At 40.8% G+C, this 24,966-nt stretch overlaps 2 protein-coding genes across 4 annotated transcripts in view; one reads left to right on the plus strand and one right to left on the minus strand.

The window, feature by feature from the left end:
- aars2 (alanyl-tRNA synthetase 2, mitochondrial (putative)) overlaps nt 1–8,749 on the plus strand; it is a 130,578-nt gene extending 121,829 nt beyond the window's left edge. Inside the window, exon 22 of one of the 2 annotated variants that reach the window (XM_060847947.1) lies at nt 8,582–8,749. In XM_060847947.1, the coding sequence (XP_060703930.1) occupies nt 8,582–8,734 (153 nt within the window). In that variant the 3' untranslated portion in view covers nt 8,735–8,749. Of the gene's footprint in view, nt 1–2,115; nt 2,296–8,581 lie in introns of those variants that run through there. The other variant, XM_060847939.1, reaches the window with a different exon arrangement.
- lbr (lamin B receptor) overlaps nt 7,635–24,966 on the minus strand; it is a 90,026-nt gene continuing 72,694 nt past the window's right edge. For both annotated transcript variants that reach the window (XM_060847977.1, XM_060847966.1), the window contains exons 10-14: nt 22,408–22,533; nt 20,393–20,561; nt 20,177–20,257; nt 18,472–18,594; nt 7,635–10,673 (exon numbers count right to left, since the gene is read on the minus strand). In XM_060847977.1, coding sequence (XP_060703960.1) covers nt 10,513–10,673; nt 18,472–18,594; nt 20,177–20,257; nt 20,393–20,561; nt 22,408–22,533 — 660 coding nt within the window. In that variant the 3' untranslated portion in view covers nt 7,635–10,512. The remainder of the gene's footprint in view (nt 10,674–18,471; nt 18,595–20,176; nt 20,258–20,392; nt 20,562–22,407; nt 22,534–24,966) is intronic.

Genomic DNA, 24,966 nt, shown 5'->3' on the forward strand with positions numbered 1-24,966 from the left:
CCTGGCAGCGCATTCCAGGCACCTACTGCTGTCTTTTAAAAAAAACATACTCCCCTTACTACTCCTTTGAACTTCTCCCCTTTCACCTTAAATGCATCCCCTCTAATGTTAGATATTTCAACTCAAGGGAAGAAGATCCTGACTGCCCCCTCACAATTGTATAAGTTCCTATTAGGTCTGCCCTCAGCCTCCACCACTCCAGGGAAAATAACCCTAGACTGTCCAGCCTCTCCTTATAGCTCATACCCTCTAATCCTGGTAAACCTTTTCTGCATCCTCTCCAAAGTCTGCACATCCTTCCTGTAGTGTGGTGATCAGAATTGAGTGCAATACCCTAAATGCAGGCTAACCAAACTTTTATAGAGCTGCAGCATCGCTTCCTGACTCTTGTACCCAATGTCCCTTCCAATAAAAGCATGCCATACACCGCCTTTACCTTCCAATCAGTTTGAGTGGTCACTGTCCGGGAGCTGTGGGCTAAGATTCCTCATTCAATCAATGCTCCTAACTATCCTGGCGTTTACCAAATGCTTTCCTCTTGCATTTGACCTCCGAAAATGCAAGACCTCACACTTATCTGGATTAAACTCCATCTGCCATTTCTCTGCCCAGCTTTACAAGTGATCTGTTCCCTGCTTATCCTTTGACAACATTCCTCACTAATCATAACTCCTCTAATTTCTGTCATCTGCAGACTTACTAATCAGACCAACTACGTATAATCCAAATCAAATAGTATAACCCCATCATAGTGATTTCACCTTTCTTATTCCTGAGCTGTACCCATAATACCTCACTAGATGAGCTCTGAATGGTGTCCTCTTTCATTATATGTGTGACATTCTCCCTAATTAGCAATGCAACTCCCTCCCTGTCTCATGTAAACCCTGGAACTTTGAGCTGCCGAGCCTATCCTTCTTTCAACTAAGCTTCTATAATGGCTACCGCATTACAGCCCCATCTACTAATTCAGGTTCAACGCTCATCTGCCTTACCTATTGAGGTCCTTTGCATTAAAATAAATACACTTCAGACTGGCAGTCCCACTATGTTCCATTAACCTGGTTCAGTCTGTTCTTCCTATTTGACTTACTTGACTTAACCTCTACTTCTCAATCACTGCACATGCTGACCTATTACTGGGGCTTTGACATCCCTGCTGTATCTCCACCCCGTTCCCACTCCCCCGCATCCCCACAAACCACTGCCAAACAAATTAAAATCATCTTGAAATGCACTAACAAACTTCCCTACAAGGATATTGGTACCCCTCCAGTTTAGCCACAAACTGTCCTTCTACAGGTCACTCCTGTCATAGAGGAGATCCCGGTGATCGAAGACATTTGAAGTTCTCCCCCCTCCACCAGCTCTTTAGGCATGTATTCAGTGGTATTATCTTCCTATTTCTGGTCTCATTTGCACATGGTACAGGGAGTAATCCTAAAATTACAACCCTAGAAGGTCCACATTTCAACTTTCTGCCTAATTCCCTAAATTCCCCTTGTAGGACCGTACCCTTTTATCTATGTTATTAGTACCAATATGGACCATGACCTCGAGCTGCTCACTCTTATCTTTCAGCATCTCCTGTGCCCACTAAGAGGCATCCTTGACCCTTGCACCAGGGAGGCAGCAACCATCATGGGGTCTCATGCCACCATAGCAATGCCTATCTGTGCCCTTGACTATAGAGTCGCCTTATCACTGCTGTTCACCTATGTTTTGACCCTCCCTGCTGTACAAGAGTGTCAATTGTGTTGCTTTCTCCTGAGAGGCCACCCTCGACCCTGCCAAAAGTGTCCAAATTGGTATACAACAGCAGCAAAGTCATGGGAACATCACCGTCTTAAGTTTCTCTTCAAGAAATTCACATCTTTGACTTGGAAATGAGCCACTGCTGCTTCAGTCAAAATCCTGAATCTCCCACCTTTTATTGTGGGTGTACCAAATGGGCTGCAATGGTTCAAAATAACAGATTTCCCATCTTCTTCAGCACAATTCAGAATGGGCAATAAATGCTCTTCAATAAATCAATTTTTAAAATTCTCAGCTATCCCATCTCTCCATTACCTTTCTTTCTTACTCCCACCCGCCATGTGCTTTTTTTTTTGTTAGGACTCAGTCACCAGCCTCTCTGCATCAGATTGGGCTCTTGCTGTCTGTGGACAGATGGGAGGGAATGCTGGAGGTTCTAAAGTTGTCGCTAAGGGAATGGGAAGCAGCTCCAACCTGGAAGAAATTGTAAAACTGGCTGTAGAATATGCAAGAAATAAAATGTAAAAATGAAACCTGAAATCTTCGTGTGAGGAACATGTTTAGAACTTCTGCAAATCCCTTGCCATTTTGTGGGGATTGACAATGCTTCCTTTACTTCCAAGCAGAATTGTGTTTACCAGTCGATGGCTCCCACTGCTTGATTTAGGAATGTTTAAGACATGTAAGTTATTGTAACTGGTTACCACATAATAAGCGAGTTGGTAAAATTTTCCAGTTATGAGATTAATCTCATTGAACGTTGTGAAAAGGGATTATAAATATTTTCTATCATGATTGCCCGTTTTAATAGTTGGCAGTGCATTCTGCCTGTGGAGGTTGTTGGTGACTCTCTGGCTGGCTGGAAGAGGCATGGGTTGGTGTATCCTACTGGGAGAGCAGCTTGTGTAAAGATTTCTGATTCAAAGTTAATGTTACACACGCAAGCATGCATCCTTTTGACCAATTCACATGAAAAACAAATTTTTACTTGCTGAAAAGTGCTTTGTGCTATAATACAAAGCCTAGTCCTGAAACACTTTCTCTTGATTTAAATATTTAGTTGATAGTAATTAAAACACAGTTCATGGTAATTGAGCGGACTGTAATCACTACCTCGTGTAAATTTAGATGAAATTAAATCCTCAGAACATATGTTAGAAGCAGGGGCTGGTGTAGATAATAAGACTTTCATAGCTTGCCTCACCATTCAACTAAGGTTGTGGATGATCTGCCCAGGCCTCGAATTCTCAATAGTTAAAAAATCCACCTATTTAGCAAAGCCAGGGCTCAAGTTAACTTCGGTTATTAAGACAGTAAACAAAGATTCCTGTTTCCTCTATTGACTGGCAACCTGAGTGCTCTCTGTATTATGGTTGAGGAAACGACGGAGTTTGGCTGTTGCACCCCATAGGCAGTTTATCTGTTAATTCTTGGTGACTGATCATTTGTATTGAGATTCACATGGTTCGCAGTATTAACTTTCAAGCAGCTTTGAAAAATGCATCTCTAAAAAATGCCAAAGTTCATAAAGGGAATATTTCTCAGGGAACTATTCAGCTTTCTATGTAACTCTTTCATATAGTGCGCCCTCTTGCTTAGGAATTGTCAGTATATCAGCGGAAAATAATGTCATGTTTAAATGCGGAGCAAGGCAGACACACAGAGTTGAGGTCATTTCTAGATTTGGAGGTGATGATATTGGATTGGGGTGGGCAAAGTAAAAGTCCACCCAATACCAGGTTATAGGAGAGAGAGAAAACTGCAGTTGCTGGAGCTCAGATTCGTGTGTGTAGCCTTATGCCCAAAACATCGATTCTCCTGCTCCTCAAATGCTGCCTGACCTGCTATACTTTTCCAGCACCATACTCACGACTACCAGGTTATAGTCCAACAGGTTTATTTGGAATTACTAGCTTTCGAAGTGCTGCTGTTTCAAGTGATTATGGAGCAGAATCTTTATAGCAACAGGATTGCAGTGTCATGGAATGCAATATTAAACAAATTTAGCCTAAGTCTTTTATCTTTTAGAATGACCATGTTAGTTTCAGTTCCTTCATATGTAAATCCCAGAAATTCTTTAAAAGTTACATTCTAAGCTTTTAACAGTAGATGAGAAAGTGAGGTCTGCTGATGCTGGAGATCAGAGCTGAAAATGTGTTGCTGGAAAAGCGCAGCAGGTCAGGCAGCATCCAAGGAACAGGAAATTCGAAGGGCTGATACCCGAAACGTCGAATTTCCTGTTCCTTGGATGCTGCCTGACCTGCACTTTTCCAGCAACACATTTTCAGCTTTTAACAGTAGATGTCATCTTAGCTGAGATGATGCATTGAAGGTGTGAAGTTTTTCTGTCTCTCAATGTTAGGTCAGACTGATTCTATTTCTAAAGTGAGAGTTACAGAATCTTACATGAATTTATGCAGTTTTTGAGCAAGTTCTGCAAGTTCAAATTCACCCCAAAAACTTGCATGTGTGTGTTTGTGTGAGTGTCATGAGGTACAAGTCTGCAGTGTGTGAGAGCATATGAGAGAGTGAGCTTATGTTTGAGAGAGGGTCTGCATGTCTATATAGTGTAGTGGGGTCACCTGTAGTGTGACATATACCCAAGGTCCCAGTTGAGGCCATTCTCCCATGGTTACCAAGTTTGGTTATCGACCTCTGCTCAGTCACTTTGCGTTGTTGCCTGCCCTGAAGTATACTTTGGAGGATGGTCACCCGAAGGTCTGAGACTGAATGTCCCATTGTGAAAGTGTTCCCCGACTGGAAGAGAACACTCCTGGCTGGTGATTGTTGTCCAGTGTCCATTCATCAGCTGCTGTAGTCTCTGCTCAGTCTCACCAATGTCCCATGCCTCAGGGATTCTTGCCTATCTATGAGATGGACAATGTTGGCCAAGTCACATGACTACCTGCTGCTTACATGGTGGGTGGTGTCCTGAACACCATACAGTTTGCTGCGAACAATGATCTGTTTTAAGGTTCGGCAGTTTAAAGGCAAGAAGTGGAGGCGTGGGAAAGTTTTTGGCTTGTACAGACTTGCGCACGAAATGTTTGTGGGGTGAATTTGGACTTGCAGAATTATATTTTATTTTGCTCAAATCCATGTAAAATTCTGTAACTCCCACTTTAGAAATAGAATCATTCTGACCTAATATTGGGACACAGTCAGACTTTAACTTCACACCTTCAATGCATTATCTCAGCTAAGATGACATCTATTGTTAAAAGCTAACTTTTAAAAAGATCTGGGACTTATATATGAAGGAACCAAAACATGGTCATTCTAAAAGATGAAAGACTTGAGCTAAATTTGTTTAATGTTACATTCCACTGCAATCCTGTTGCTCTAAAGTCTGTCTCTTATGATTCTGCTCCACAACCACCTGAAGGAGGAAGCAGCACTTAGAAAGCTAGTGATTATAGCCTCTTGGACTATAATCTGGCATTGTGATTTTTAACTGTCATTTCTAGAGGATCTATGGTTCATGAACAGAAGGAGCAACAACCCGCACCATCGATATTTGTAAACTTTTTGTATTGAGGAAAAGGATTGATTAACTGTGATAACTGCTTGAGCAGGAGGAAAAAAAAACCTAGTAATTCTGAGCATTATCTCATTGCCATTCAAGCAAGCACTTTTTCACAGCAGCTTATTAGCAAAGTAAGAAGCACAGTACAACTGCACGGCAGAGGTAGAAACCTAATAAAAAATTCATTAGCATTCATGCTGTAGGAGATACTTAAATCCTTTACTTTCAGGTTTTAGGACAAGCAAGCAGCAATTTCTTAGAAGCAAGCTAGCTCAGGTCACTTACTGTAGTTACTTACTGCTAATTAGCTATGTTAAATTTGAAGAAATTTCATTTAACCCTCAAACAGCTTATGGGGTCAATCATTTTGTGAATTACAGCCCATCTTCTGTTTCTTTTAAAATGTGCTAATGTCATTTCATTGGTAGTAAAATGTTGCAGTTGGTGCTAACATATTTCCAAAACTATATATTTTGTATGTCAAAATAAAGACAGCACAAGCTTTAGTGAAAATCTTTATTTCAGCCAAAAAAATATAAAAGGAACTTCACTTTATTTGTACAGTGCATTTTTTGCAAGCCATAAAATCTTGGATGATTGTTGCACAAGCTGTCACAAAAACAATGAAAAAAACCTTACCCATTAAAACAAAGCTATTTACAATATTGCCTCAATCTCAAACAGGACTCCTAAAACTTAGCTACAGTGTTTTGAGCCAAACAGATGTCCTTCTAAATAGAATCTGTACATATGGGTGAACTTGCTATCTTTTCTTCAGTAGCAACGTATGAAGAAACCAAAGCTGTAATGTGAACTATCAACCAATTTCTATTTTTGATATTGATTGCAATGATTTATTGCTGATCAAATCAGCTGTTATAGTCAAGGTCTAGGATCAGGTGCATTAGATTGGTCTAGACCAAAGGTTGCACAGGAAGCATCTAATGTTAAATATCAATCTTAGTTGTCTGCTTTACTTCAACCTGAGTGATGTTTTAGAATCTATTTATTTTATATAACAGGCACATCAAGGCAGGGGAGCTACTTTAGTTACGATCCCAGAATACAATTGGCTCATGCAGACTCATGTAAAAATAAGTTGTACAGATTTCTAGAAGGATATGGCAGTGAATACCAAAGAAGGGATTTTTAAAATCCCAGAATCCCTACAGTGTGGAACCCTCCAAAGCACATCCCACCCAGACCCACCCTATCCCCATAACCCTACAATTCCCATGGCTAATCCACCTATCCTGGACACTATGGCCACCTAGAGGAAACCCATGTAGACACAAGGAGAAATGTGCAAACCAGAGTGGAATTGAACCCAGGTCCCTGGCTAACCACTGAGCCATCTTGCTGCCCCCTTGGCATTGCTGAACAATGAATGTTACACTAAATGGATTACATTGAAGTCAGTTAAATCCATCTGAAATACTGAAATTCTTTTCATACATAAAAATATTTAATCAATAAAGCTACATTTATAAATCAAGAATACATCAAAATTACCTTTTGTAAAACAAAATCTGATTTTCAGGAGTTCAACATTTATATCAAAAAATAAATTCTGAGAACATATACAACTTATACAAAGGAAGAGTCTTTCTGTTTGTCTGGTGAGGTAGCAGACAGACTGTAGATCTTGTAATGTAGGCTTAGGCTATGGTAACTATGGGATTTTTTTTTCCCCTTCACATTTAAGTCAATGACAGTTTTTATTCAGGTTGTGCACCATATTATTTATTAATACTGATTGTGTTCCTTACTATCAATAGGGCATTTAATGAAACACTGGTCTGGTAAATTCTGCCTGCTGATGTGACTTTTTGTCACAAGTCCCTTCAGATGTCCCACCAATATATCCATCATTTTAGGTTTGCACCAGTGGAAATCCACAATTCAACTGTAACTTGTCTTTATTTAAAGTCAATGGACTGCAAGAAAATACAAGGTAGAATTCACTCAATTTACCAGTTTTGTATTACTGGTAAAACTCGTTCATAGACAAACTGGATCACGAACAAATTCTACAAAATTATTGCCTGCACGCCAAGAAAATTGAGGCTTCATGGAATCCCCAGCCCGCTCTTCAGCTATTTATTCCTAAATGTTATTTAAGAAAATCAGGGCATCTCTTTTATTCTGGAACCACGGGTTTCCAGTTGGTGGACTACGGTCAAAGTATAATTTTATGGGTGAAAAATCAATGTGATACTTTACATTGTTTTGTCTTGACTTCTGGCTCTGTGTTGTGGTTCTGTTTGCCGAGCTGGGAATTAGTGTTGCAAACGTTTCGTCCCCTGTCTAGGTGACATCCTCAGTGCTTGGGAGCCTCCTGTGAAGCGCTTCTTTGATGTTTCCTCCGGCATTTATAGTGGTTTGTCAGTCGAATTCACGTTGCTTGTCATCTGCATGTGTGGGACTGGAACAACACTACTATTATAGGACAAGCCAAACAGAACAGCCAGGGAATTCCTAGAGGCATGGCACTCATCCACAGATTCTATCAACAAACACATCGACCTGGACCCAATATACCGGCTACTGCAGCGGACAGCTGGAACGGACAACCGGAAGCGGGAGAGACAAGCTACTATAAATGGCGGAGGAAACATCAAAGAAGCACTTCACAGGAGGTTCTCAAGCACTGAGGATGTCACCTAGCCAGGGGATGAAAGTTTGCAACACAAATTCCCATCTCGGCGAACAGAACCACAACAAAGAGCACCCAAACTACAAATCTTCTTCCAAATTCTGGCGCTGTACTCAAAAATTAAACCATTGCTGAAAAAATGTACAGTTGAAAGGTATCATCTATCAACTCCTGAAATTCCAACAAAGACAGCAAGCTAAATATTAAAGTGGACTTTACAATCAGACACCATCTTCCAATTTTAAAAACATCAATTTTTTTTTAACATACTAAAATGTGGAAATGCTCGTGTTGAACTGGGTTGAACAAAGTTAAAATAACACAAGACCAGGTTATAGTCCACTAGTTTATTTAGAAGCACTGGCTTTCAGAGCACTGCCCCTTCATCAGGTAGCTATTGGGGCAGGATCATAAGACAAAATTGATAGCAAAAGATCACATTGTCATGCAATAAAATGATATATTGAGCAAACAGACTTAACAGCAGTCTAGGTTTGTTCAAACTATCGTTTTATTTGCATAACGCTATCAATCGTGTCTTATGATCCTGCCCTTCTAGTTCCCCGATGAAGGAGCGGCGCTGTTGGACTATAATCTGGTGATGTGCAACTTTTAATTTTTATCTTTGATTTGGATTCCTTTAGGATATAAACAGGATTGAAGGAACCAAAGCCAGAATATTGGAAATGACAGCTCAGATTGGTAGAAAATGTGGTGCACCTGAATTTTCTAAAGCCACAGGATCAAAACTTGTCATCACTTGTGCCTGGGCAAATATACACACGTTCCTGCACTGAATAAATAGGAGAAATGCTGAAGAAACCCAGCTGGTAGCATCTGGGGAGAAAAAGAGTATTGAGTACTCTTCTGATGAGTTGATTTGGTCTCAAAACATCAACTTGTTTTTCAGTCCACAGATGCCAGGCCTGTTGCATTTCTCTGGCTTTCTTGGTATTTGTTTCAGATTTCCAGCATCTATAGTATTTTGCCTTTATACTTTCCTGCACTAAATGTTTTTGATGTGGTTGAAGATTTAACCCATCCTCAGGCTGCCAGCACTGGAAAAATGTGAATGCTCTAGTTATCAATTCTCTGGCTCATTTCAGTAAACTTTTCAGTGCCATTGAAGTATTTACAATATCCATGAACACAATTTGTCTTCATTTAAACAGACTTCACGAAGTTTTGTGGAGGATAAATCGTGAGCCTTCCTGTGTATATTCTTCACTCATACAAAGTAGCACTGTGACTCAACCAGAAACAGCAAGACATTTGAAGAAATCTAGAGTGGCTAAATTACTTTGGATCCCTTTCTAAAGATGTCTCTCAGTATAAAAACTGCATAGGTCACCATATCAGAAAAGTTCAACAAAAGAAGAAAATCTTGTAATACACAATGTAAACCTTAAAGTACGTTAAAATTCCAATCTAGAAGTACTTCCTTAAAATGATAATTATCCTACAGAGCTGCAAAAGGTTCCAGGTTCTCAATTCTTCTATACTCCCAGATGGGGATCTCTTTTCCCCAAAAGTAATATTTAAAAGAGATATGAAGGGAAACAGAGAATCCAAGGTGGAGCATCGCAGATCTGGCAAGAATCCATTTGGGCTGAACTTGGACTATGCACAATCAAATAATCTGAATATCATGATTCAGGATAGTTGAGTGGGCAGATATAGAGAAAGAAAGAAAATGGATAGGGAAGAAAGGAATAACCAAAATGGTGATTACAATATTCACATTTAGTTATGGCCAGTTAGGTAACAGTTTTTCTAAAAAGCCGAATGAATTAAAGTTCAAACTAAAATTACAAGGTAAAGCAACTGGCCAAAGTATCCAAAAAGACATGGGAAGTGGTCATTAATTCCAGTAGTTTAATTACTTTTTCTTAAATGGGTGAGGGGGAAATTTGCAATGCTTTGCAATCATGACAATTTGAATAAAGATTCAAAACTATAACATGCATCACACAGGACCTGTCTTGATTAATACACAAAAGAATCAACAAGTGAACAATAGAAAGTCTAATTTTCTTTAAGACAGCTAATGTTTAAATAAGTGATGTTGTAAACGGCAATGAGGAACATCAATGATTTTATAACCATCCTTAAACAGGTCTCAATATAATCAGCACATATTTCATAAATACCTGAGAAGAAGTGAACCCTTTTGTGAAGTGAATGTCGCATCAAATCTTTAAATAATTAACCATGTTAAGTCTTTACCAGAGTTACTTAACAATACCAGCACAAAACATTTGTCTCTCAAGTTATCCTGTCCCTTCCATCAAAGAAACTACAAGGAATATATTTCAAATTTTAAAAGAATCTGCCAGAGCATTGTGTCGATAGAAAGATTACGTACTTTGTTCTGCTGTAAATTCGTGGCTAGCTATGAATGAAGTTTTTCTTTTATAAAAGGAGGCAGGGACAGGGTTAGAACAATAAAAAGTATAAATACTTTTAAAAACAGCCAGCCTCATGATTAAAATTGGATGAATACATTAGCATTTTCTTCCAAACACGTCACAATAATGTGCAGAGGCATGTAATCTAATGGGTATTACAGACTTGCTCAGTAGATGTACGGGAAGATTCGGTAGCGGACTTGCTGGCAATACTTATTCCAAGCCACACCGTACTTCTTCCTGCACTGACGCTCATCCCTGGCTTCACGATGAATAAGGAGGCAAGTTAAGTAAATTATGTAGAAATACGGAATGATGTGATTGAACCCTGTGAAAAGAGAAAGAAGTGTCAATTTTTTTAAAGCAAAGGTCTGTTACGGCTTCTCAAATTGAAATCTTGTTTAGTGCTAACTATGACACAGACCAAATGATTGTCTGTTTTTCAAATTCCCATTCTCAACCCATATTGGTCAGTGAAAGTCTGTTAACCTTCCACACCAGGCATTTCACACACACTGCACAACGTCTGCTCCCCATCAGGTCTCCTTTCTACATGCACTAAAACTTTCTTCCCTCTCCACCACAGTATTGCATACTTAGTAACATCTGTTTCCCAAGTCTTTATAATGATGCAAAATAGAAACAAAGTGCTAGGGAAACACAGCTGGATTGGCAGCATCTATGGAGAAAGAAACAGATTAACATTTAGCATTTAATGACTGGAATGCAATAGTGAATTGCTCAACTTTTGAAATACCATAGCCTGGACTTTGCACTCAAATCTTGTTTCTGCTCTTCTGTTCATTTCAGAGAGAAAAGCAAGCAGTATTTAAGCCCTCACATGACATCCAGTTGATAAATAAATATTACAGGAGTGCACAGTGATTTAGATGTCAGTCATAATGACTGTGCTCATCCAGAACTCTTAGCAAGGGTTTTATTTTACGCAGTGAGTTCAGTTGGGAAAATGAAAAATCCCTGTATGACTGAATAAAAACTGTAAATCAAAGATCTCGGCTCTGCAGTCCTGCTGAATCTAATTGTGAACAACGAAATAATTCACTGGAGGAGCAGGGTCCACAAATCTCCCCATCTTCAATGACGCAACAGCCAAGCACATTAAAGGCAAAAGACAAGACTGAAGTATTTGCAACAATCTATGGCCAGAATGCCAATTAGATAATTCATTTCAACTTTCTCCCGTGGACCCCAGCATCACAATTTACATTCTTAAGTCAATTTAGTTAGGAACAAAATATACAACAGCACAGAAACAGGCCGTTTGGCCCACCAAGCCTGTGCCAATTTCTAATCCTTATTTAGACCCACGTGGGTCCATACGTGGTATTCACCTCGCATTCATGTATTGATCAAGCTATGCCTTAAATGTTACTAATGCGTCTGTGTCCACCACCATCCTGTATGAAAACATTTCTCCACACCTCTTCCTCCAACTCCTAGAACCTCTTGCAGTTGACCTTTCCACCCTGGGAAAAGGTCTCTGACTACCAACCCGATCTATGCCTCTCAAACCTTTGTAGGCTTCTATAAGATTGCCCCTCAGTCTCCATCTTCCCAGTGAAAATAATCGTGAGTTAACCCAAATCTCTTCTCACAACTAAAACCTTCCAAATCAGGCAACGTCCTGGTAAACCTTTTCTGAATCCTCTTCAAAGCATCCTTCTGGTAATGTGGCAACAAGAACAGCACGCAATAATCTAAACATGGTTTAATTAAAGTTTTGTACAGCTGTAAGATGCCAAATTTCATATTTGGTGCCCCGGCCAATGAAGGCAACTGCGCTATATCTATTCTTGACCACTTTGTCCACCTATGTTGCCACTTTCAGGGATGTGTGGATCTGTATGCCCAAAACCCCCTACATGTCAATGCACCTAAGGATCCTTCCATATATTTTATCACTTGCATCGGAGTTTGATATTCCAAAAATGCATCACCTCACATTTTTCCTGATTAAACTCCATCTAAGGTTTCTCTAACCAAATTTGCAATCAATATCTCCAGATATCCTTTAACAATCCTGCTCAATAGCTGCAACTCTGTCAATTTAGGTGTCATCTGCAAACTTACTAATCAGATGACATATTTTCCTCCAGATCATTTATATAACAAACAACAAATGTCCCAGCACTGATCCCTGCAGAACACCACTAGTTACTGATCTCCATTCTAAAAAGCACCCTCCACCACTACTCCATGACCAAGCCAGTTTGTTATCCATCTAGTCAGGTCAGCCTGGATCCTATGACACTTTACCTGCCTACATGATGTGCCTTATCAAAAGCCTTAGTAAAGTCCATGTAGATAACATTCACTCATCATTCTTATCACCATGTCAAAATACTCAATCAAATTGGTGAGACATGACCTTCCTCACAGAAACCCATGCTGCCTAACACTAAAGTTCATTCACTTCCAAATGTGAATGCTTCCCCCTACTTCTGCCAGGCGCATCAACCTCTGTTAATTTGGATTATCTCTGTTTCCCTGCTTAAACAAAGGAACAACACAGGCTGTTCTTCAGTTCTCTGTATCCTGTTTGGCCTCAGGTTAGATTCCAAAGATTTTTTTTTAAGGCCCCAGCTAATCCCTCCCTTGCTTCCCACAATATCCTGGGATAGATCTGGTCTGTGGACTTGTCCACCTTAATGTATTTCATGACACCCAACACTTCCTCCTTCATTATGTTGACCTGCCTGAGTATTTACATACCTTTCCCTCAGCAGCCCTCATGTTCCTCTCTTTTATGAATACCAATATAAAAGTACTCATTAAGGATCTCACCCATTTCCTCTGGCTCCACAAGTAGCCTCCCTTCTTTATCCTTGAGTGGGCCTAATCCTTCCCTTGCTACCTTCTTGCTCCTAATATATCTATAAAACGCCTTGGGATTCTCTTTAACCGTGCTGGCCAAGGACATTGCGTAGCCCCTTTTATCCGTCCTAATTTCAGCTCCATCTTATTTCACTATATTCTTCAAGGACCTTATCTGTTTTCAATTGCCTAGACCTCAGGTATGCTTTTTGTTATTGACTGACATATAGAACATAGACAAGTATGGCACTGAACAGGCTCTTTGGCCCACGATGTTGTGCTGAGGATTATTTCTAATCTAAAACAAAATAACCTAACCTACGCACCCCTCAATTCACTGCTATCTATGTGCATGTCCACCAGTCGCTTAAATGTCCCTAATGATTCTGCTTTTCCACCACCACCGCTGGCAACACATTCCATGCTTTCACAACTCTCTGCGTAAAAGAACCTGCCTCTGACGTCTCTTCTACACCTTGCTCCTAATATCTTAAAACTACGACCCCTCCTGCCTGAGGAAAAGTCTCTGGCTGTTGACTCTATCCATGCCTCTCATTACCTTGTATACCTCGGTCAGGTCACCTCTCTTCCTCCTCCTCCTCCTCTCCAGAGAGAAAAGTCCGAGCTTAGTCGACTTCTCTTCGTAAGACAAGCCCTCCAGTCCAGGCAGCATCCTGGTAAACCTTCTTTGCACCCTCTCCAAAGCTTCCGCATCTTTCCTAGAGTAGTGCGACTAGAACTGGACACAGTATTCCAAGTGTGGTCTGACCAGGGACTTGTAGAGCTGCAGCAAAGCCTCGTGGCGCTTAAACTCTATCCTCCTATTAATGAAAGCCAAAACACCACATGTTCTCTTAACAATCCTACCCACTTGGGTGGCAACTTTGAGGGATCTATGCACTTGAACACCAATATCCATCTGTTAACTAAGCTGATAATTTCCCCTGTCATTCAAGGTTCCTTCATCTTCCATTCCTGTCCTGCACTCTAATCAACTGGTCTTTAAAAGACTCCCACATGTCAGATATGGATTTACTCTCAAACAGCCACTCCCAAACCACATTCTCCAATATCTGCCTAATGTGGTTATAGTTGGCCTCCCCCCAATTTAACACCTTCATCGGAGGTCGACTCTTGTCCTTATCCAGAAGTATCTGAAAACTTACAGAATTATGGTCACCATTCCCAAAGTGCTCCCCCACAGAAACTTTGATTACTTGGCTGGGCTCATTTCCCAATACCAGGTCAAGTATGGCAGCCTCCCTTGTTGGACTATCCAAATACTGTTTCAAAACTCCCTTCTGGGCACACCTAATAAACTGCTCCCCATCCAAACTCCTGGCACTGGGATCCCAGTCAGTATGGGGGAAGTTAAAATCACCTACTGCAACAACCCTGTTATTTTCACATCTTTCCAGAATCTGACTACATATCTCTTCCTTTATCCCCTGCTGGCAGCTGGCAAGTCTCTAGGACAATCCCAGCATTGTGACTGCACCCTTTCTATTCTTCAGCTCAATTTATAATACCTCACTACAATGTTCCTCAAAACGTATCCTCCCTCAGCACAGCTGTGATGTGCTCCCTAATCAGTAACATAACTTACTCAACTCTTTTACATCCTCCTCTGTCTCATCTAACACAGTGATATCCCAGAAAGGTAAGCGCCAATCCTGTCTCTCTTTCAAGCATCTCTATGATAGCAATAACATTATAACTGCATGAATTAGTCCAGGTTCCAAGTTAATCCATCCTACATCGACACAAATATAGAGGAAGCCTCCAGTTCTGCTTAGCTCAGTGACCTCTTCTTGACTGCTCTTCCTCTTAACTATATTTGCCTTCGACTCAAGCTCTTCCCCAGTTTCTATACTTAGTGACCTGCTGCTTCGGTTCCCAACACACCCCCCCCCCCCCCCCCCCCCCCACTCCCAATTCTAGCATAAACTCTCCCGAGTGGCACTATCAATCCTCCCTGCCAGGACATCGGTGGCTCTCTATGTGAAATCAAAAAACATAGGAAGCAGGAGTAGTTCATTCAATAAACACAGAATTAAGAGTGCAGTATGGGGCCATGAAATGTCTCTCGGCAAGTGGGATTATGGAGAATGCCACAGCATTTTATTGGTACATTGGGAGCATTTAAATGAGCATTTAAATGAGCATTATAAATGAGCATTTAAATGGCTGACCATCCAATTAAGTACATGGTTCCACTTTATTCCCCCCATACGCTTTGATCACTTTAGCCCTTAGAACTATACCTAACTCCTGGAAAACATTTCACGTTCTGGCACCAGGTGCTTTGTGGCAGCAAATTCCACTGGCTTGCCTCTCCTGGCAAAGAAATTTCTTATCTCAGTCCTAAATAACCTATCCCATATCCATAAACATAGAACAATACAGCACAGAACAGGCCCTTTGGCACCGACCTATGAACTGATCTAAGCCCATCCCCCTACACTATTCCATCATCATCCATATGCTTATCCAAGGACCATTTAAATGCTCCCAATGTACCAATAAAATGCTGTGGCATTCTCCATAATCCCACTTGCCGAGAGACATTTCATGGCCCCATAAACACAGAATTAAGAGTGCAATATGTTATTTTCTAAGTGTTTTATACTCTGAGTGCCTTACTTGAATTCAGATTCTTAAACTTTACATAATCCCTTTTCCTTTGGACTAACTAACTTTTCAATATCTCTTGTCATCCAAGCTTCCAAAATTTTGCCACCTGTTTCTTTCATCCTTACAGGAACGTGCTGGTCCTAAAGTTTGGTTGACTGACCTTTAAAAATACTCCCATATGGCAGATGTGGAATTACTCTCAAACAGCTGCCCCCAATCTAATTTCTCCAGTTCCTGCCTAATATGCTGTTGTAATTAGCCTTCCCCCAATTTAACATTTTGACCCGAGAACTAGTCCTGTTCTTTTACACAAGTTAAAACTTAAGGAATTATCATAGAATCCCTACATGATCACTGTTCCCAAGATGCTACCCCGCTGAAACTTCAATCAACTATCCAGGTTCATCTCCAATACAAGATTTAATACAGTCCATGCCCAAGTTGGGCTATCTACCTACTGTTTCAAGAAAGCCTCCTGAGTACACCGAGCAAATTCTGCCCCAAAAACTTTGGCACAAAGAACATCCCAGTGAATATTGGAAAATTAAAAATCACCCACAACCACAATGCTGCTGTTTTCACATCTTTCCATAATTTGCTTACATATCTGTTCCTCTAAGAGCTGGTTGTTATAATATAACCCCATTATAGTGACTGCACCTTTCTTATTCCTAAATTCTACCCATTAGGGCTCACGTGTGAGCCCTCCAAGATGTCTTCTCTTGTACAGCTATGAAATTTTCCTTAATCAGTAATCATGATGTGGAGGAGCTGATGTTGGACTGGGGTAGACAAAGTTAAAAATCACACAACACCAGGTTATAGTGCAACATAGTTCCAAATAAACTTGTTGGACTATAACCTGGTGTTGTGTGATTTTTAAACTTAATCAGTAATGCAACTCCTTCACTCCTTTTACACCTCTATCACATCTGAAACAAACACTAGAGCCTCGAGCTGCCAATCCTACTTTTCTTCTAGTCAAATTTTGTAATGGTTACCACATCACAGTCCCGTGTACTAATCCAGATTCAAAGTACATCTGCCTTATCTGTTATACTGCTTGTGTTAAAATAACACAAGTCAGACTGTTCGCCCCACTGTGTTCACTAATCTGGCCCTGCCTTTCTTCCTACTGGATTTACTTAATTTAGCCCCTCTCTTCTAGTTTAGAGGAATCAAAAGGGATTTTCACTAAAATTCTGACAGGACTGAACAGACAGGATGCAGGGATGACTATTCGTTCCCCTAGCTGAGGTGCCCAGAGGAAGGATTCAAGTGTACACAGTATGCCATGTCACAATATATTTAAGAAAGAAATCCTTAGATTACTAGATACCAAATCAAGGTGCTTGGGAGACAGCAGGGTAGGTAGTGGATCAACTTTGATCATGCTGAACAGCAGAGCCAGCTCAATGGCCTCATTGTCCTACAATTTGAGATAGGTTTTTAAAACTGTTATCATCCTCAATTATCCTCCTCTTAGCCTACACCTGATCATCACCGTGATGGGAAGGATCCTTGATTGTGCTGTCAAACAGCATATGCACAGTAATTGGTTCACTGATGCGAATTTTGGGTTATGCCCAGGACATCCAGCTCTTGACTTCATTACACCCTTGGTTCAAACATAGGGAATACAGCTTAGTTCCAGAGGTGAAGTTGATGTCAAGGTGGCAGTTAAGAGAGTATAGCATCAAGGAGCCCAAGTAAAACTCAAGGCAATGGGATAAAAGCAAAATACTGTGAATGCTAGAGATCTGAAATAAAATCTCCAGGGAAGTCATATCATCCTGGAAATATTTCATGAAATATATTTATTTTAAAAGAGATTTTAAAAGTCACTCCCATTTCTAAGATTTCCTCAAGTTTGTAATGAAGGAAGATGTCAAAGTAGCATATCAAATGGTAAATCATTAGCACCCAAGACCACCCAAAAAACTACAGCTCGTGCTGGACATCTGTCTGAAAGTTTGAGACATCAGCTTGTGGAGAAGAGGGCAAAATAGGGTCTGGTAGCCATTGACAAATCTCCATTTTCCTAACTATCAGTTTGGATTACCAGGTATTTATCATCAACTCTCAAAGATGCAGAGAAAAAAAGAAAACCAGATAGAAATGACCACAGGAAAACAGAATCATGCCTAATTTTCCTTTAGCAATTCCTTTCTGTAGGGCCCGACTGTAGCAGCTAGCTAGCTCCACACTATGCAATGTTATCATGGAACAGAAAATAGGCTGGTGTCTTTCTGTCCAAACCCTGCTCTGTAGAAATGACCACCTCCTGCAATTCTTTTCCAGTAAATTCTTTTCTTCCCCCCCTATTTACTCTTGGGATCAGAAGTATTTTATTAATCTTGGTGACAAAGATCTTCCAATGTTTTTCTCTCATTTCCTTTCCAAAAGAGCCAAGCACCTTAAATGATCAACAGTTAGTTTCATAGGAGTTGCTCTCTACAATATTATAGGGCACCTGAAAAACTAATATGCTTCACAAAGTGTCTGGCATTCTACTTAACCCTCAAACTTTCAGTTCTATTTCCCAACCAGGGACTCAGCAACTTCAGGAAGAGGATAGCAACTTGACTGATGAACCTCTCACTTCGGTTCCTCAATGCAACTTAACCAAATTTTTGATGCAGCAGTTTCTTACTTACCACAGGGCAGAGACCAAGCCAAAGCCATGATCAGGTCACCGAGGTAGTTTGGGTGACGGACAAATCCCCACCATCCAGAAACAATCAGTCTCTTCCCTGTTGCTGTAGGAATAGTTTTTAAATCTGATGGAGGAAAGAAAATGTAACAATGTAAAGAACATTTTTGTTCTTGTACAAGATTTGTAAGTGAGCGAGTGTAAGATTATTCATTTGATCAACAAAGGATAGATTCTGATTTTTTTCTAGACGGTATAAAGTTAAATACGTTGGATATCCAAACAGTCTTGGGGTTCAGTGGCATAGATCTTAAAAATGTTTCAAACAGGTGTGGAAAGTAATCAAGACAACTAATAGAATGCTGGCTTTTATGTCCAAAAGACTAGATATCAATGCAGATGTTATGCTGCTAAACAGATCCCACCTAGGAGTAGAGAGCGCAGATCTGAGCCCCATACCTTAGGAAGAATATATTAACCTTGGCTGGAGTACACGATAGGTTGCCAAAAATGATGCCTGTACTTCAGAGTTGAAGTTAACTGGATAGATTATACAAATTAGGCCTTTTTTCTCTAGAATTTAGAGATGATTGATCAAAGTCTTCAAGATATTAACAGGAAAAGACAGAGTAGATAAAGATGAACATTTTCCACTGGTTGGGGAATTGATTTTGATTACTTACAGAGTGGAAACAGGCCTTTCGGTCCAACAAGTCCACACCGACCTTCTGAAGAGCAATCCACCCAGACTCATTCCCCTACATTTACCCCCTTCACCTAACACTACAGGCAATTTAGCATGGCCAATTCACCTAACTTGCACATTTTTGGACTGTGGAGGAAACTGGAGCACCCGGAGGAGACAAACGCAGACACGGGGAGAATGTGCAAACTCCACACAGACAGTTGCTTGAGGCAGGCATTGAACCCAGGTCTCGGCGTTATGAGGCAGCAGTGCTCACCACTGTGTCACTGTGCCACCCTAGACCTAGGGGGCATAGTCTGAGAATTGGGCCAGAACATTAGGAGAGGTGTTAAGAAGCACTTCCATACAAAAGAAATGTGGTAGATTTTCAGAACGCTCTTCCAAAAGCAACAGTTGATGTTGGATCAGTTGTTAATTTTAAATCCAAGTCAGATAAATTTTTGCTCAGCAAGGAATTAAGGGACGTGGGCCAAAGATAGGTATATGCAGTTAGGCCACAGATCAGCCATGATCTCATTCAATGGCTGAACAAGCTCGAGGAGTTCATCGGCCTATTCCTTCTTCTATATTCCTACGGTGACTATTTAGCCTCTCTATGAATGGTGGACAGGCTCAAGGAACCCAATTGTCTATTTCTGCTCTGATTTTCCATGTACAAATTTGCTTCTTAACAAGCCAAAAGCCCATGACTTGGGAGCGATAATAGGCCACATATCATTCACTTCTGAGGAATGTATCATTTGAAATACAAACAGATCATGCAAGCTGCCAACTGAATTACTTTTATCTAAAACTACTCTGGGAATGACACACAAATGCGCTGACATTATTTTAAAGTTTTATATTAAATATATAACAAACCTAAAGACAAGTGAAGTATTTTTGTGTCACAAATAAATTATTTCATTTACAATTGCACACATTGTTGGAATTGACGGTGCAGCTTCTTCAAAAAACACACACACACACACACACTCACTCTCGAGACACCCTTGGTACTTACTTGCCAGTTTGGGATCATGAGGATTCCTTCTGAAAGCATTTTTTTGTGAATTCGCTCCTCGGAACATGATATAACCAACAGCTGTAACATAACCAACATAGTCAACTATGCAACATATGACAGCTGGAACACAGTGGTAAATAATGCACCGTATTCTGCATTTGGTCACGCAAAAGCAAAAAGTACTGATGAAAAAGTTCTCTAAAATGTTCTTACTATTGAGTGCAATGATCACAAGAGCTGCAGGCCAGCTCAGTTCATTCGGATGATTAACCAGGTAGAAAGCCTGTAGACTGTATACAAATGGTACCCAGACCAGATCTCCAAATGTCAGCATATATCCAAATCCATCATGCATGATATCCATGGTGGTCAGAATTGCTGCCTGTGTTAAAAATCAAGAAAAGTGAGAAAATGAAACTCTGGAGATGCATTAATCCTGCAATCTGAAGAAAAGCCATGAAGAAACATTCAACATTAATAATTTCCACCACATTCCCCATTCCAAGCAGATAGGCACGTTGAGTCTGCACCCATTGTCGTTTAGAAGTACAAAAAAATGACCTGATTGGAACATGCAAGACCCCAAGGGTCTTGACAAAATGGACACCAAGCGGCTGTTTCCTTGAAAGAGATGAGAACTAAGGGACATAGTTTGAACATGAAGTGTCTCCTATTTAAGATGACAATTAAGTGAATGCTTTCCTTCGAGGATTGTTGAAACTCTCTTTCCAAAAGATGGAGGAGACTGGGTCACTATACTTTTTAACCCAAGTTAAATAGATTTGTTATTGACAAAATAGTCCAGAGTTATTGGAAACTATACAGGAACGTAGAGTTGAGGCCACAAACAGATCTAATAAAATTACAGAGCACACTTGAGGGGCTGAATGGCCCAATCCTGCATCTAGTTTATATGTCGCTATGTCTCCATGTCTCCTTGCTGGGACAGGAGTAGAGTTTCCAGGCCTTAGCAACCTTTCAAGCCACATGAACTTACGGCAGGTGCTGGAAGAAGTCCAAATGTCTGAAAAGCATCCCAGCTGAGCAAAGTCGTATCTTAACCCAGCAATCAGACAAACACACTTTACAAGCATCATAAGCAATAAGCTGCAAGGATGGGATGTACTGCAGAACATGTTTTGGCCTAACCCAGGGCACTGAGCAGCCCCCCTTCTCATCCCATCTTTGTCATATTCATTCACAAGATGTGGGCATCACTGGCTAGGTCAGCATCCATTGTCCATCCCTAATTGCCCTGGGGCAGTGGAGAGTCAACCACATTGCTGTGGGTCTGGAGTCACATTAGTCCAGGTAAGGATAGCACTTTCCTTCCATAAAGAAAGTTAGTGAACCAGACGCAGGTTTTTCCTGACAACCTACATGGTTTCATGATCATCATTAGACTCTTACTTGCAGATTTTTATTGAATTCAAATTCCAACATCTGCCACGGCAGGATTTGAACCTAAGTCCCCAGGACCTTACCTGGGTTTCCAGGTTAACAGTCTAGCAATAATACCATTAGGCCATTACCTCCCCTGACAGCAGATAACAGCAACCATCAGGTTAGAAACCTTCAAGTTGTACTGTCTTTTCTGCTAGAACATGCATCTCTTCAACACAAACTGGCTTCATCGCAATTAAAGAATTTAGATCGTTACTTGTAGGTGAACTTTCCTTACATGGATTGGCTATAACGCAATTCTGATCCCATTAGTTTAAATGGTGCTGCTATATGATTTTTTTTATAATGGGAGATCACACAAGAACAGAACTATCGCATTATATCAAAACAGACTGTAAAGTTCAAAGATCTAACCAGCTAAAGAGTCCGAAGAACACCTCCTCTGACCCCTACATGCAATATTCCCTCATTCTTAATGCCAAACTATTTACTCCAAATGGTTACCCACTTCTTCCTAAACAACCTCTTATTAGACCATGAAATGCCCATTCGTTTCTGGTACCTTGGCTATGCAACCAATATTCACGGATCAGTCCCAGGGAATATCAGCAATGACTATGCCTGATGCCATCCTAGCACACTGTCTCCACACAGACTTCTACCTAAGGTGATTGGAACAATGATCAGAGTTAAAACTTTGGCTGTCTTTCTCCTTCAAAGGCCACAAACACTAAACTGGTTGCTGCCAACTGTTAACAATCCATAAGCTGCGGTAGGAAGCCAGCATTTTAAAAGTTAGTATAGCTAATGAGAATTTTATATACCTCATTCCAGAGTGCATCCATCACATACAGAAGTTGGAAACTGTTAACCAGTATCATCGCCAATGAGGGCACCTCACGGCCCTGCACTTCCATCTCAGCAAACAGCAATCCCAAGTTAATGACAGCCTGCAAAATTTTCAATAAAAGTCACTGAAAAATAGTTAAAAACATCAACACATGTTCTTATACAGCAGACCTTAACAGTCAAACACATCTTTTACTCTGAGATGTTACAAAAAGTACTTTAATTTTACAGAACTCTGAAATATACCTCATCCACTTGAACAGCAGACCTTTTCTTTTACAAGAATGAGGGGTGGTCTCACAGAAACCTATTAGAATTATAGGAGGACTAGACAGGGTCAATACAGGAAGAAATGTTCCCAATGACTGGTGCATGCAGAGACAACAGTCACAGTCTGAGCGTACAAGATAAGCCATTCAAGGCTGAGGTAGAGTCTTAGCATCTCACAGCACAGAGACAAACCCTTTGGCCAAATTGGTCCATGCTAACCAAAATGTCCACCCACACTAACCCCATTTTCCCTGCACTTATTTCCTTACAATCCTTTCCTAACCATGTATTTGCCTTTTAAATAGTGTTAATATACCCACCTCAACCACTTCCACTGGCAGTTCTTTCCATATGTGTACCACCCTCTGTGTAAAAACATTGTCCCTCAGCTTCCCTTTTATTTTTTTCCCCTCTAACTGATGCCCTCTAGTGTTCAATTACCCAACCCTGGGAAAAAGACTATGTGCACTCAACCTATCCATGCCCCTCATGATATTATAAAAACCTCTATAAAGGTCCCTCAGTCTCCTAGGCGTGAAAGAAAAATATCCTAGCTTGTCCAACCTCTTCCTATTAACTCAGACCATTGAGTCCAGGTGACATCCTTGTAAATTTCTTCTCCACTCTTTCTAGTTTAATAACATCCTTCCTATAACAAAGTTAAAAATCTCACAACACCAGGTTATAGTCCAACAGGTTGAATTGGAAGCATACTAGCTTTCAGAGCATCGCTCCTTCATCATGTGGTAGCGATGAAGGAGTGTCGCTTCGAAAGCTAGTGTGTTTCCCACTAAACCTGTTGGACTATAACCTGGTGTTGTGTGCTTTTTAAACTTTGTACACTCCAGTCCAACACCAGCATCTCCAAGTCATTCCTATAATAAGGTGACCAAAACTGAACACAATACTCCAAGTGCGGCCTCACCAAAGTCCTGTATAACTGCAACATAACTTCCTGGCCTACTGTGTTTTTCCAGCACCACATTTTTCAACACATAGTACAAGAGCCCACTGTGGCTATTCTCCTCTCAGACAGATATACCACTTTGGAATGTGCTGGAGAGGATGACCTCTCAGAGGAAAAGCAACAGTAGGTACTACGACTAGCTTGTTGTAATGCAGGGAGATCTGAGGTATAGGCAAGCAGGCATGATAAAGGACTCTATGGTCAGGGGTACAGAAAGGCATTTCTGTGGTGGCAATTAAGACTCAGAATGACATGCTACCACCTGCTGCCAGGTCAAGGATGTCGGAGCAGGCACATAACATTCTGAAAGGAGAAGGTGAGTAGTCAGAGGTAATGGTCCATATTGGTACCAGTTACACAGGCAGAAAAAAAGAGAGAGGAGGTCCTACAAAGTGATTTAGGGAGATAAGTTAAAAAAAAAAGGACCTCTGCACCTGCACCACCTGCTAGTAAGGCTAGCAATAGGCAGGTAACATAGTTGAATGCAGGGCTAAAAAGGTGGGGTCGGAGGAGGGCTTGAGATGTCTGGATCATTGAGATGTTTCCAGGGCAGGTGATACCTGCAGGGGAGTTTAACAGTGCCACTCAGAAGGGTTCAAAACTAGTGTAGCAGAGGGATATTAGGGAAGAACTGGTGAAATTAGATTGGCGTGACTTTTGAGACTAAACCAACATCTGACATGTAGGAGTCATTTAAAGGCCAGTTGATCAGATTTCAGGACCTGCATGTTTCCATGAGGCTGAAAGAAAAGGATGGCAAGATTCAGGAATCCTGGATAACAACAGATATTAAAGGTTAATCAAGAAATAAAAACCAAAAGCATATAGAACATAGAACAGTACAGCACAGAACAGGCCCTTCAGCCCACGATGTTGTGCCGACCATTGATCCTCATGTATGCACCCTCACATTTCTGTGACCATATGCATGTCCAGCTGTCTCTTAAATGCCTCCAATGACCTTGTTTCCATAACTGCTGCTGGCAACGCAATCCATGCTCTCTCAACTCTCTGTATAAAGAACCCACCTCTGACATCCCCTCTATACTTTCCTCCAACCAGCTTAAAACTATGACCCCTTGTGTTAGCCATTTCTGCCCTGGGAAATAATCTCTGGCTATCGACTCTATGCATGCCTCTCATTAGGTCCCCTCTCCTCCTCCTTTTCTCCAATGGAAAAACTTCCAAGCTCAGTCAACCTCTCTTCATAAGATAAGTCCTCCAGTCCAGGCAGCATCCTGGTAAACCTCCTCTGAACCCTCTCCAAAGCATCCATATTTTTCCTATAATAGGGCGA

The sequence above is a fragment of the Hemiscyllium ocellatum genome, chromosome 3 (genome assembly GCF_020745735.1).
Source record: "Hemiscyllium ocellatum isolate sHemOce1 chromosome 3, sHemOce1.pat.X.cur, whole genome shotgun sequence".
Taxonomy (NCBI): Eukaryota; Metazoa; Chordata; class Chondrichthyes; order Orectolobiformes; family Hemiscylliidae; genus Hemiscyllium; species Hemiscyllium ocellatum.